The sequence below is a fragment of the Vombatus ursinus genome, unplaced genomic scaffold (genome assembly GCF_900497805.2).
Source record: "Vombatus ursinus unplaced genomic scaffold, bare-nosed wombat genome assembly UNPS02014768.1, whole genome shotgun sequence".
Lineage (NCBI taxonomy): Eukaryota > Metazoa > Chordata > Mammalia > Diprotodontia > Vombatidae > Vombatus > Vombatus ursinus.
Window position 1 is genome coordinate 25927272 of NW_020954546.1, and position 14461 is coordinate 25941732.

The window sequence follows — 14461 nt, forward strand, 5'->3', positions numbered from 1 at the left end:
CTAACGCTGGTTTAACCTTTAGGCAGGAGCCACCATGGGAGCCCAGCCGACCCCCGGAGAGGAGGCCCATGCGCGGCTCGAGAGGATCTTCATGACTTCTGTAATTCCTTCCGTTCTTTGTGGGTCTTTGCGTCCCCCGGTCACTCTTTGCTGTGGGTGGTCTGGGGGCTTAGGTCTATGTTCACGGGGTTGGTGTCTATGGGGGAAGGCTTGTGTGTTGGGAGGTCCATTTGGGGCCCGGTGTATACGTCTTCCTCAGGACCCTTTTTGCCTCATAAAGAGAGAAGACCTCGGGGAAGGAGGCGATTTCCCATCTCTACTCCCTTGACTTTGGAGTGGACCAGTGTCTCTTGCCCCCATTCCCTGTGCTTGGGCATTGTAGTGGGCAGCAGGGCAGGAATCTGGCCCAATGACCAAGTGATAAATATTTAGTACTGACTTACTGTGTGCCAGGCCCTTGCTAAGCACTGGATGTACAAAGAAAGGCAAAAGCACCCTCCTTACCCTCAAGGAGCTTACATCCTAAGGGGAAGCGAGTGTGTATGAATAACCATCTATGAGATGCGGGCATTTGGACCTGTGGGAGGGGTTTCTCCAGCTTGGCCCAGTGCAGTGCAGACCAGGAGGGATGGCTGGGGGTATGGAGCCTTCTGAGAAGCAGGTGGAAGGGAGATGGGGTACAGTGGGGACAGGGGTGCCTGGGATCGGGTGATGATGGCACCGATTTAATGAGATGGAGGGAAGGTGTGGTGTGGCTGGCTGGTGGCTCTGAGCCCCTTGGGATGGTCATGGAACACAGAGCAGAAGGGCCAAAGAATGGTGGGCTCATGCCCTTCCCTGGGCTGGGAGGCCCAGCTCCTGGGGTGCTATCACGTAGCTCCAAAGAAGGCTGGGCCTGGGCGATCCATGTGGCAAACTCCCTCCAGCATCAAGGAGGGCAACTAGCTGCCTGGGGCCTCTCTCCAGGTCCCTGGGCAGAACAGAGAGGCGGTGTGGTCCAGTGGCGAGATCCCTGGCTCTGGAGTGAGAGAGCCGGGGTTCAAATCTTACCTTTGATGCTTGCTACCTGTGTGACCTTGGGTAAATCATTTCATGTGCCTGGGCCTCAGTTTCCTTCTCTGTAAAATCAATGATTGATCGGAAAAATAAGGACTTCCTTATTGGAAGTCTCTGGGATTTCTTTCATCTCTCGAGCTGTAGGAGTGAATGGCCTGTCAGCCGGGGGGAGGGGACAGACTAGCTGCAGGATGGGCTGAACGAATCCGTTCTACTCAGGCTAAACTGAGGGCTCTGGGTCTTGGACTGAGGATCTTGCTGACGGCTGAGATACACATAGCCAGCTCTATGCAGCGAGAGGCAGCTGGCACCCAAGTGCCTAGCTTGGGGAGGACCCTGGTCTGGGTCTGAGTTGGCACCTCCATGCTTCCTGGTGCTTGGCGGGAGCAGGCTGAGCCCCCTGTATGTCACAGGTAGGGGGCTGCCTCCCACATCACCATGACCCGGTGCAGTGGGATAAAGGTCTTGTGCTATTGTGTGGCAGCGTCCCTTTTGGAGATAGTAGCTGGGACTCTCTTACTGCCCTCCGGCTGTCTGAAGAGCTTGTCCCCAGCTTCCTTTGTTGGCACTGCCCAGTGATGGTCTTGTGGAAGTAGGTTGGATCTCATTGGCCTCCAAGGTCTCGTCCAGCTTTGACCTTTTCTCATCCTATGACCTTTCACTTTTGCCCCCTCCTATGCTTCGGTGGTGGCATGCAGGCACTTCTATGCCTGCCTGGCGCCAGATAGAGGGTATGTGCCCATCCTCTGCTCATATTTTCACCCCTCCTTTTCCCTTCTCTCCTTCATTCTTTTGCTGCTGTCAGCTGGACACTGAGGCCGTCTCCACCGCCCAGAACCAGGTAGGGTGCCCCTGCCCTCAGGAACCCTCTGCTTCCACTGACCGACCGATGCCCCTGGTCTGCGCCTGGGCTGGTGTCTGTGCTCGGGCCTCATGCTGGAGTGTAAGGCCACGTGCCCCTGTCCACGTTCCCCCCTCTTTCCCTCTGTACCACCCAGAAGGGTGAATGACCTCTCTGGCCTGCACCCTGGACTGCGGGTCTCCACAAGTGGACCTTACATAGCGGTGAAGCCCCCTGAGATAGGATCTGGCTATGATGGCATCATGGGGAGGGGGGCAGAGGGATGCCATCTGAGCACATGAGGGCGACTCTGGCTGGTTGCCCTGTGTGTGACATGTCTGCCTGGCCAGTCTTCAAGGCTGGAGTTGGGACTGCAGGTTTATTTTCTTCTGGAATGGGGAGAAAACTAAGATTGACTTGAGATGCCCTGGGGCCACAGGGACGCTGGGCTCCAATGAATGCAGAATGAGTGAATGGGACCATTTGCATGTACCAGCCGAGCTTAAGCATGAGGCGTTCTCTGTCCCCATCTGGTGGTCAGTATGGGGAATTGCAGCTCAGACCCAGTGTTAACTGAACTTTACTGGCCCAACCCAACCAGCAGTACCCATGATCCTTTTTCAACTTTAAACAAAATTCATCAATCCCCCTCAACAGGTGATGCTAGTTGTACTTCCACTTATCCATTGATGGAGAAATTCCATGTGGATATGAAACTACTGGAAATTCAGTAACATTTTATTTAGTCTAATAATTACAACAGTGTTTGGGGAAAATAACAGCGGGGACTATTTCTGTCTCCAGAAGGCATGTTTATTATGCCAAGTCACTCTTCATATTTTGTTGGAGCAAAATCCGATGGGTTTAAACCTGGATTCAAACCCCAACTCTGCTACATAATACATGTGTGGCCTTGGGCGAAACACGAAACCTTTCTGGGCCTCAGTTTCCTTTTCTGTGAAATGAGAAGCGTGGTCTCCATAGCCTTTGAGGGCCTTTCCAGCTCTGATTCTATGATCCTATGAGGAAAGATCAGAGTGACCTTTCTGATGATTCTTAGTGGGCATGTGGGTCCCTGGACCCCTTGTAGTAAGGAGCTCTGTAGCTGCCCCAGGAACCCTCAGCCCACAGTTTGGGGGCCACTGCTCTGAGAGGCGACGCATTACAGTTATAAATTGCCAGAGGTGCAGGGGACCTCAGAGGTCTCATCCCTGCCATTTCCTTCTCCATCTCTCATCTTTGTTGTTGTTCAGTCCTGTCTGACTCTTCAGGATCCCATTTTGGGTTTTCCTGGCAAAGATACTGGAGCAGTTTGCCATTTCCTTCTCCAGCTCATTTGATAGATGAGGAAACTGAGGCAAACAGGGTTAAGTGACTTGCCCAGGGTCTCCCAGCTATAAGTGTCTGAGGATGGATTTGAACTCATAAAGAAGAGTCTTCCTGACTCCAAGTCTGGTGCTCTGTGCACTATGGCGCCACCTCACTGCTGCCCCTTTTCTTTTTTTTTTTAGGCTAGGCAGTGGGGTTAAGTGACTTGCCCAGGGTCACACAGCTAGTAAGTGTTATGTGTCTGAGGTCGGATTTGAACTCGGGTCCTCCTGAATCCAGGGCCAGTGCGCTATCCACTGCGCCACCCAGCTGCCCCGTGCCCCTCTTCTTACAGATGAGGAAATGGAAGTTTGGTGTGGGCAGCAAGTAACTCGGCCAAAGGCACGCAGTTCATTAGTGGCAGAATTCAGAACTAGAGAGGGAGGCAGCAGATAGTTCAGTGGAAAGAGTACTGGGCCCAGGCAAGTCACTCAATCACTTTCCTCCCTCTATAACATGAGGGAGTTGGATGGTGTCTAAGGTCCTTCCAAGTCTGGAGCTGTGCTCCTCTGAGCCTGTGAATGCAGTTTGAATTTCCCCTTAACTCCCAGAAATTTGGCAGAGGGCACGCTGCCTGTCTCTGTCCCCTGCCTCCTGCCACCTCTGCCATCCCTATGACGTGTCATAACCCGGAGCATGAGATACATGCTTGGGTTTGTGGGAGGGGCAGGGATGAGGAAGGAGATTTCAGCATGGCTCTCCCCATGAGGCTGACCTAGAGACCGGAGTCCTACCCCCTTGCTCAGGTTGTGGGGACAGAAATCAGCCTGATGGGTTCTCAGCAGACACCTCCCTCCCCCTGTCATTGGCTCCGGCCCCCTGGGTAGTATCTGTTATCTACTAACCCCTGTGTTGCAAAGGGACCCACCCTAGGAAGCCCGGGGGACAGGCATAAGCCTTCTCTGCTTCTACCTTTCCTCTTTCCACACTAATGCACGGTTTGATTTTCCTCTCCCGGCTGCCTCCCCCAACCCCTGATGCACCTGCTCAAGTATATATTGCTGGGAGTGAAGGATTAACTCTTTCTTCAAACCTTTCCTTCCTTCTTCTTCGGTGGCCGGTACCCTTGGCCTCTTTGGGCCTCAACCCCTGCATTGCTGGCTCAGGTTTGGCAGCCCAAGGCCCGGCCCTGTGTGCTGGGATCTGTATCCGATTTGTTCCCATCACAGCATCTATGTGGGTTCCCTTCACTCCCTCGTGCCCATCTCAGTGCCTTGGCATGCAAGTTCTCACCTCTGTTTGATGGCAGTATGATATTCCCCCCGCTCCTGCTGTTTCTCTGGTCGTGCCTTCCCTCATACTTGGGCGTGTTGGTATGTCTGCATTTGTATCCCCCTTGGCATCTTGGTGGGAGAAGGCCCATCTGTGACTTGGGAAGTCCTGTGGGCAGCTGGCACATACACGGGGCACTCCCCTGCAGGCATTTGCCGTAAGAGCTCTGGGGAGGAAGGGGTCAAGGCCGAGAGGTGCCAGTGTCCACCTTCTGTAGGGGGGTACCTGAGGACACACATATCTCCTTGCCACGAAATGGGAGAGAACTATTCCTTTTGATGGAAGACTGATCATGGATGGCTTCCCTGCTTAGTTACTATGGCCCAGGGTGGGGAAATCACTTTTCGTTTTTTTTTTAATTGGAGCAGAGTTCTGGGGGCCGACGACCCAACAGACCGCGTAGGGAGAAGGAAATGGAGGTCAAAGGACAGTTTGGATTCTCCGTAGTCCTCACCTTGCATGGGATCTCTCCTCTCCCACGTTCCCAATATTTTTAAAGATCCTGGAGCTAGTTTGGCCGTCTCTGACCCATTCCTGGGCTCCCTCCTCCAGCCCACACTCCAGATGTCCCCAGTTCTTCTGTCTTCTTTTGTTGTGTCCCTTTCTGGTCCACCAGGACCTGCTGCATCTCCCTCCCCTCGCCCTCTCTCCATGTGCCCACCCTCCTTGTCCGACTCCTCTCCCATCTTCTCTTCCCGTGTGCTTTCAGCCCCCCAGAACCTCGGTCTGACTCTGCCCTCGCTCCCCCAACAGGCCAAGACTGAAGAGCAGATTGCTGCTGAGGAAGCCTGGCACGAGACAGAGAAGGTTTGGCTGGTCCATCAAGATGGCTTCTCTCTCGGTGAGTCTTTGGGACGAGGGGGTTGGGTTGCAGAATCAGACTGGTCCCTGGCTCTCCTGCTTTTTCTTCCTTCCTACTAATCCCTTCTTCATCTCCCACTGTCTGATTCCTCCACTCTTATTCCGGGCCAATGCTGATAAAGTCTTGAAACTCTATGGGGTTTTGTTTTTCCCCCGTTCTTGATTCACGCTCCATGAACCCTGCTGGGTCCTCAATGCTGCATGGCAGTCTGGGCGTGTGGATCGCTTCCTGACTCCCCGTGCTTTCCCCCAGCTTCCTCCTCTCTCCCTATTGCCCCACTCTCATCAGATATCATCCCTCCCCACTTTCTTAACAAAATCAAGGCTATCAGAAGGGGAGCTCATTCAGTTCCCCTCTATCTCGCTTCAAATTGAAGTTAAAACCCAAGACCCGTCCGTGCCTCTACGCCCAAAATGAGAGGAAGGGTCGGGGGACTCCTTTCTTTTTTCAAAACCAGCCAGGGTTTTCTCCTAGGTTTTTTCCCCCCTCTTTTCAGCAGCTTTCAAGCCTGCCTAGAGGCAGCCAGTGGCCAGTGGATAAAGTACTAGGCCTGGAATCAGGAAGACCTTAGTTTAGATCTAGTCTCAGACGCTTATTAGCTGTGTGACCCTGGACAAGTCACTTAACCTCTGGTTGCCTCAGTTTCCTCAACTGTAAAGTGGGGATAATAATAACACCACCTACCTTCCTTCTGGGGAAGTCGCATGATCTCCCCGGGCCTCGGTACCTTCTCTCTATAAATGAGGGAGATGGATGGCATCTAAGGTCATTACAAGTCTAGAGCTGTCTGCTCCTTTGAGCTTATCAATGCAGCTCTGGTTTTCCCTTAATTCCCAGAAATTCGGCGGAGGGCACGCCGCCTGTCTCTGTCACCTCCCTCCTGCTACCTCCTTTGCCTGCGACATGTGCCTTCACCAAGAGCATGAGAGACATCCTTGGATTCCGGGGTGGGGAGCCGGAACGGGCAAGGAGGCTTCAGGATGACTTTCCCCGTGAGACTAACCCAGAATCCTGAGGCCCACCCTCTTCCTCAGGCTGTGGGGTCAGGAATCATAGTCTGAGGAGTTCTCAGCAGACACCTCCCTCCCCTTTTATCTGCTCCATGGTTGTTGAGGATCAAATAACAAAATGTTTGTAAAGACCTCCCTCCCTCTGTCCTCCTTTCCCTCCCTCTCTCTGTCCTTTTCTCCCTCCCTCCCTCTGTCCTCTTTTCCCTCCCTCCCTCTGTCCTCCTTTCCCTCCCTCCCTCTGTCCTTTTCTCTCTCCCTCCCTCTGTCCTTTTCTCCCTCCCTCCCTCCCTCTCTCCCTCCCTTCCTCCCTTCCTCCCTTCCTCCCTTCCTTCCTTTGAAGAAGCTATGACTTCCTTCTGAACAAGACTAACCCTCTATTTATTTGTACCCTAGCTCCCATCCTTCTGACTATTAGTCAGTCAAAGTCCCTTTGCTTTTTGGGGCCTCAGTTTCCTCGTATGTAAAGGGAAGGGGTTGAATTAGATACCCTGTAAGGTCCCTTTCAGCTCTAGATCCATGATCATGAATCAAAGTCATTTCTCTTCTCTGGTCCTCAGTTTCCTCATCTGTAGAATGAGGACGTTGAACTAGTTGGCCCTCAAGGTCCCTTCCAGCTCTGAAGTTATGTTCCAACGAACCATTTTTTTTTTTTAGTGAGGCAATTGGGGTTAAGTGACTTGCCCAGGGTCACACAGCTAGTAAGTGTCAAGTGTTTGGTCTGAGGCTGGATTTGAACTCAGGTCCTCCTGACTTCAGGGCCAGTGCTCTATCCACTGCGCCACCTAGCTTCCCCCCAAGGAACCATTTTTAAGTGGCTTTTATGCAGCAGACTGTGTACTGGGTGCTAGAGATAGAAAGACAAGAATGAAACTGTTCCCTCCCTCAAAGAATTTACTATTATTATAAACTATTGGGGGAAACACCCTGAGCACATATATGCAAACTAAATACAAGATAATTTATGGGTGGTGGCAGGCATAGCTAGAGGGAATCGGGAAAGGCTTCGTGTAGGAGGTAACATTTGAGCTGAGCTCTGAAGGAACCTAGGGATTCTAAATAGCGAAGGTGAGGATCGAAGAGAATGCATCCCAAGATGGGGGACAGCCTAGGCAAAGGCATAGAGATGGGAAATGGATTGTAGGAGGCATAAAGGGAAATTCTGTATGATGACTCATTACTCAGCCCTCCTCCTTCTTGGACATTCAGGCGTGGAGGTGCAGTGCTTGGTTGAGAAAGCCAAGCCTGGAGCTTGGCGTCCTCTGTCTTTGGGGAGAGGTCTCTTTGTCCCATCAAGCTACCGATCCATTTGTCTTTTTCCCCCTTCACTGCCCAAGGTTCTTGAATGGAGCGTCCATACTGGCTGCCTCCCTCTACTGGCCTCCTGCGTTCTGGTTTCCGTCATCATTATTCTATAGAAACCACTCTCTCAGAAGTCGCTGATCACTCCCTTTCGCCAAATCTAGGTTCCTTTTGTCATCCTGCATCCTCTGTGGTCTCTGTGCAACATTTGACTCTGCCGACTCCTTTGATGTGTTTCTGTCATCCCTTGGCTTCATGACGATACACGCTCCTGGTTCTCACATCTTGCTGACGTTTACCTTTTCTTGTTTCCCGGTGTCCCTCCTTTCATCCTCCTCTTTAAAGCAGAGCTCTCCCAGGCTCTCTCCCTTTTCCCTCTTCGTGTCTCTCTCCGCACCCTCTCCTTTGGCGAGCCATCCAGTCTCAGGCTTCCTGGGCAGAGGACCCTCAGATCTGTGTCCAGCCTCAGGGCTTCCCTTAAGCTCCAGGCTTGGCTTTCTCAACCAAGCACTGCACCTCCACGCCTGAATGTCCAAGCTTAAGATGTCCAAAGCAGACACGTTAATTAATGCTTGTGGATTAACAGATTAAATCTTCAGTTTTTCATTGATAACGGTGCCCATCACATGCTTCTCTGTTGTCCTTTGGGTGAATCCCAACTGAATTCTTCTTTTTGAATATTTTGGTCATAGAATTTCAATATAATTGGTTTCTTTTGTAATCCTGTGTGCTTTGTTTTATGCTTTTAAAAACTATTCCTCTGAGAAGGTGTCCATAGGCCTCTCCAGGACTCCCAAAGAGGTTCAGGACACAAAAAAGTTACAAACTCCTGGGACTAGTCAATAGCACATTGCTTCTTTTTTATGATGATTTTAACAATCATCAACACACATGGACGTGTGACTATACAAAGAAGAAAATGCATTGTATATAAAACTATAAGCTTTGGGTATGTACAGGTTTTTTTTGTTTGTTTTTTGTTTTTTTTTAGTTTATATTAGGTCTTCCAAGTTAATAACAAAGAGAGACAGCAAGGTGTAGTAGGAAGAGAGCTGGCCTCAGAACCAGAAAGACCTGGGTTGAGTCTTGTCTTTGATACAAACTGACTCTGTGATGCTGGGCAGTTCACGTAACATCTCAGGGCCTCAGGCCCTGAGCTATTTTATATTATAGAGCTATATTATGTATTATATATTATATATTATATGCATATAATATATTATATATAATTATATATAGATAATATACTATATTATATAGAGGGCTATATTATAGCTCTAAGGCTATAAATTACAGGGGGCAGCTACGTGGTTGCTAATTGGCACAGTGGATAGAGGAATGGGCTTAGAATCAAGAAGACCTATCTTTATGAGTTCAAATCTGGCGCCAGACTCTTAGAAGCAGTGTGACCCTGGGCAAATCACTTAAGTCTGTTTGTCTTAGTTTCTTCATCTGTAAAATGAGCTCGAGAAGGAGGTGGCAAACCACTCCAGTATCTTTGCCAAGAAAACCCCAAATGGGGTCACAAAGAATCAGACGTGGCTGAAACAACCTAGCAACATAAATTACAGAGAAAGTGCAGATCTGCACCGTGATGTTCCTTGTAGCATTGAAACTGCCAATCCCTGGGAATAAAATTCCCCTCTTTGTGTATCCTTCTGAACTTCTTGGACATAAGACATTTTTTATCCACTCAGTTTTTCCTGTGTGGATGGTTGGACCAAACTTTGAATGGTTATAAATCTCCTCCAGGAGGTGCTGTAGTGTACTGGGCCTTGGTGCAGTCAGCACAAAATCCTTGGTGTATAGGAGCGTCTAAAGGACCTCACCATTTTTAGGAAACCCCTCTTCTGTTTGAGCTCTGTGTCGGGCACTCTTTAGCAAGGCCTGCTTCTCTCTAGAGTTGTCATACATAGCAGTCTCAGTTTCAGTATCTTTAAAGGAGCTGTGTATGATCTTAACATTTGCATGGGAAGCACCTTGTAGAAGAAGATCTCTCAAGGTGGCATTCAGCGCCACCAAATCAAATGTTTCTTTGTAGTCAACAGACAATTGACACAATGGGAGCTGGTATTCTCTGCATCTTTCCGTCGGTTCTGTGCCTGTCAAGATGTGTTCTCCTGCAGAATAATGTTTGTTAAGACCTCCTTTTTCAGACATGGCCAATGATGGGTTTTATGTGACTCCTTGGTTGTTACAAGCAGAGGCTTTTATTATTTTCCTGGTGGAGGAGATTTGTGAGGCTAGTGGTAGGTAGTGGTAGTGATACAAGAAAAAAGAAAAAAGAAAAAAGAGCTCATCAATGAATCATTAAAAAAATAAACCCAAGAGAACAGAAGGAAGTTCAGAAGGGGACAGAGATAAGCAGGGCAATGTTGAAACTACAATGTTAAATTAAAAATAAAAAACCAAAAAACCAAACCCAACTACAACAAGCTGTACTTAGCAGAGATTTACAGTTTCATGCACTATCTTTTTCTAATATTCTTTGTATGGTACAGTGGAAAGAATACTGCTTTGGGAGTCAGAGGACTCATTCAGATTTTATCATTGTTGCTTACCACCTGTGTGACCTTTGGCAAAATCACTTAACCTCCCTTGGTCCCAGTTTCTTCGAGTGTAAAATGAGGGAGTTGGTCTGTATGGTGTATGTGGTTCCTTCTGGCTCTAAATTATGAGCCTATAGGTCATTTCTTCTTGGGTCTCAGTTTCTTTCCTTGTTTGTGAAAGTAAGGGGAAGCCAGGCATGGTGGTGGACACGACTGTCGTTCCGCTATTTGGGTGTCTGAGGATGGTGGATCATTTGAGTTCAGAAGCTTTGAGCTTTGTTGTTCAGTTGTTTCAATCATGTCCAATTCTTTGTGACCCCATTTGGGGTTTTCTTGGCAAAAATACTGGAGTGGTTTGCCATTCCCTTCTCTAGTTCATTATACAGATGAGGAAACTGTGATAGACAGGGTTAAGTGACTTGCCCCGGGTGACACAATTAATAAGTGTTTGAGGCTGAATTTGAACTCAGGTCTTCCTAACTTTAAGCCCAATGCGGTATCTGCTGCATCACTATAGGGATAAAGCCAATGGAGTGTCCAAACTAAGTCTGGCACCAAGATAGAAGGAAGGTCAGATCCTTTAGTGAGAAAAAGAATCAGTGAAAGCTTCACTATCAATCAAGGTTGGAATCTGGCTCATGGGTAGCTGGGGCACTTCTGACCTTTCACTCTGAGCAAAAGGAATGATTGATTTGCCTTTCATATTCTTTTCGTGGTTTTGGCTTTTCCCCCTTCCAGATCTATGACCCTATGCTCATGTTTATTGATGTTTATCAAGTTTGTAATGATAAAGAACACTGTTAGTGAAAATCTCCCTGTTCCCTTCTCAAATCTTCATCAAGGATAACACACACACACACACACACACTCACTCTCACACCCCAAGGATATCCTTGATGAGAATTTGAGAAGGAGTGTGTGTGTGTGTGTGTGTGTGTGTGTGTGTGTGTGTGTGTTTCCCATTAAAGATTCTAAAGATACGGGAAAGCAAGCACCCAACAACAGAAGAATTGCTTGACTTAACCGTGGTGCATTAATATAATGGAATACTATAATGCAATTAAGAACAACAAGTTTGAGGAACATGAAAAAATCCAGAAAGACCTTAATGAAATAACGCCAGGCCAAGGAAGCAGAAATGTGTGAACAAAGCACACGCTGGTGCCATAGAGGAGGGAAAGTGAATGAGAATGAATGGGCAAACATAGAATCCTGATGAGCCCTTGGAGGGAGACGCTGAAAAGGGCTTGTGCTGTTTTAGGCATTGAAATTAATTAATTTAAGTGTAAATGATTACAAAGCCATTTTAATTAGTTGTATTGATGTGTAATAATAAGTTTATAATCCTTTTTTTTTTTTTAAAGAGAATAGTTATATGGATCGGCAGTTACTCCTGTTTTCTTAATTGCCTTTTTTTGGTAGTAAACATGTCTCATTTTGTTTTGAAAGTGCTAGGTCACCTCCTTCCGTTTTTTTTGTTTTTTTTAGGCAATTGGGGTTAAGTGATTCGCCCAGGGTCACACAACTAGTAGGTGTCAAGTGTTTGGTCTGAGGCCGGATTTGAACTCAGATCCTCCTGACTTCAGGGCCCGTGCTGTATCCACTGTGCTACCTAGCTGCCCCGGTCACCTCCTTTCTTTCGGTTGTCTTGAGAATTCTGCCTTCAGCACCTTTGATGTTCCTCCAGCATGGGCCTTCTCCATAGCCGTGCACTGGTCTAGCTGCTGTTTCTCCCAATTTGGTTTTCCTTAGTTTTATCGAACACATGTTGCCATATTAATTTCCCTAAAGGACATATTTTAAATTTGACTAAGTGGTAATGGAGAGGTATCATGGTGTTATGGATAGAGCTCTGGCCTTAGAGCTGGAAAGACCTGGGTTCAGATCCTGCTTCTGACACTTACTGGCTTTGTGGCAAGTTGAGTAACCTCTCATTGTTCCCAGGATGCTCTCCTGTGACAGAGAAGGGACAGCCCGCTTTGATAGAGTCTCCTCCTCTGGGAGTTCCGCTATATGACTGAAATTATAGATGATGAAGTACAGATGAATGAAATTATAGAGCCTATCCCAATTTCTAACCCTAATAACAAATTTAGATTCTGTCCTGTGTAGCCAGGCTCAGATCACATCATTCCACTACTCAAACAGCTTTGATGGCTCCGCATTGCCAAGGAATCAAGGCCCAAAGCCTTAGCCAGGCATTAAAAACCCTCTACGTACAATCTAGCTTCTGTAGATCTTTCTGTCTTTATCCCACTCTACTCCGTCTGATGGACTCTCATTTCAGCCAAATTGATGTGCTTACCGTCTCCCAAATAGGAGGCAGTGTGGTATAGTAGATGGAGTCAGGAGGACCTAAGTTCAAATCCCGCCTCAAACTTTTACCAGCTGTGTGACCCTGGACAAGTCACTTAACTCAGCCTCAGTTTTGTCATCTGCAGAATGGGCACATTGGTCTTCATGGTCTCTGTAAGATCTCTTCTAGCTCTAACCCTGTGATTCTATGATCTTAAGTCATTGTGCCTTCTTGGGCCTCAGTTTCCTCATCTGTAAAATGAGGAGGTTGGACTCAGTCCCTTCCAGCGCTAACTCTGGGGTCCTGTGTCCTCTATTTCCCCTCCTCTACTTTTGTCCCTGGTGCAGGCAGAAAGCATATCCTCTCCCCATTACTTCCCGTGAAATGCATTGGGGCGTCTTTGTGAACTCTCATGGTGCATTAATATAACTATTGGGATATGTGTTAATCATTCATTATCCGTTGTTATTCAGTGATTTATTAGGGGATGTGATCAGTGCCTGATAATTAGCATATGCCAAGCCTTCTAGAGTAATACAGTTTTCTCATGACCTGTATTAATGTACTGCCAAAATTTGACGGACATAATCTGGTTCCCTATATCCTGCTGACTTTGTGCCCATCCTTCAAGGCCCAGGTGAAATGGCACCTTCTTCGGGAAGCCTCCCCTCAGCTTCAGGCACTGTGCACATCCTCATTTCTATTTGATTTACCGGTGTCTGTGTGTCATAGCACCTCCTGGGTGGAGGGCAGAGACCGTGCCTTGTTTATCTTGGCATTTTCCCCGTGCCCAGCACGGTGTTGCCAATCCGGTCTTTTGTTAGCTGTTGCCACTTTTACCCCTTCTCTTTCCTCCTGCAGCTGCCTCCTGGGTGTAAGCTCTTGTCACCACCCACCGGTACTATTGCCTAGCCTTCTGACTGGCTCCCTGCCTCCAGTCTTTTCCTTCAACAGTCCATCCCTCACTCAGCTGCCAAAGTGTTTTCCCTAACGTGTAGGTCTGACTAGGTCACCTCACTTGTTTAAGGAGCTCCAATGGCTCCCTATTATCACCTTGATCAAATATAAAAGCCTTGTTTGGCTTTCAGAGCCCCTCACAACCTGGCCTCTTTCCTACCTTTCCAGTCTTTTACACCTTTCTCTCTTCCATATACTCTGCTGGCCCTCACACATGGCATTCCATCTCCCGTGCCTCAAATGCTCTCCGTCTTTACCTCTGACTTCTAGCATCCCCGGCTTCCTTCAAGACTTGGCTCAAATCCTACCTTTGTAGGGCTTTCTTTTTTTTTATTTTTTCAAAGATTTTTTTCCAATTATATGTCAAAAAATTTTAAATGTGTTTTTTAGAATTTTGAGTTCCAGATTCTCTCCCTCCTTCCCCTCCCCCTTCATTGGAAAGGCAAGCAATCTGATATAGGTTATCCATGTGCAGACATGCAAAACATATTTCCATATTAGTCATGTTGTAAAAGAAAACACAGACCAAGAAAAATAAAGTTTAAAAAAGTATGCTGCACTCTGCATTCAGTCTCCACCAGTTCTTTCTCTGGATTTGGATAACATTTTTCATCATGAGTCCTTTGGAATTGTCTTGGATCATTGTATTGCTGAGAAGAGCTAAGTCATTCACAGCTGATCATCGTTACAATGTGTCTGTCACTGTGTACAGTGTTCTCCTGGTTCTGCTCACTTCACTATGCATCAGTTCATCTAAGTCTTCCCAGGTTTTTCTGAGGGCGTCCTGCTCATCACTTCTTATAGCACCATAGTGTTCCATCGCAATCACGCCACAGCTTTTCATCCCTTCCCCAATTGAGGGGTGAGGGTCTGAGGTCCCCTTGCTACCTGAGATTCCCTTCCATATACTCTTGATTACCTCTTGTTGGTACGGTTATTTGCATGTTATCT

General features: G+C 47.9%; 1 protein-coding gene across 11 annotated transcripts in view; it reads left to right on the forward strand.

Moving 5' to 3' along the window:
• The window catches only part of MYO18A (myosin XVIIIA), a 158616-nt gene that overhangs the window by 72679 nt on the left and 71476 nt on the right, over positions 1-14461 (forward strand). For 10 of the 11 annotated variants that reach the window (XM_027861955.1, XM_027861948.1, XM_027861951.1 and 7 more), the window contains one exon: positions 5291-5378. In XM_027861955.1, the coding sequence (XP_027717756.1) occupies positions 5291-5378 (88 nt within the window). Of the gene's footprint in view, positions 1-1878; positions 1898-5290; positions 5379-14461 lie in introns of those variants that run through there. The other variant, XM_027861956.1, reaches the window with a different exon arrangement.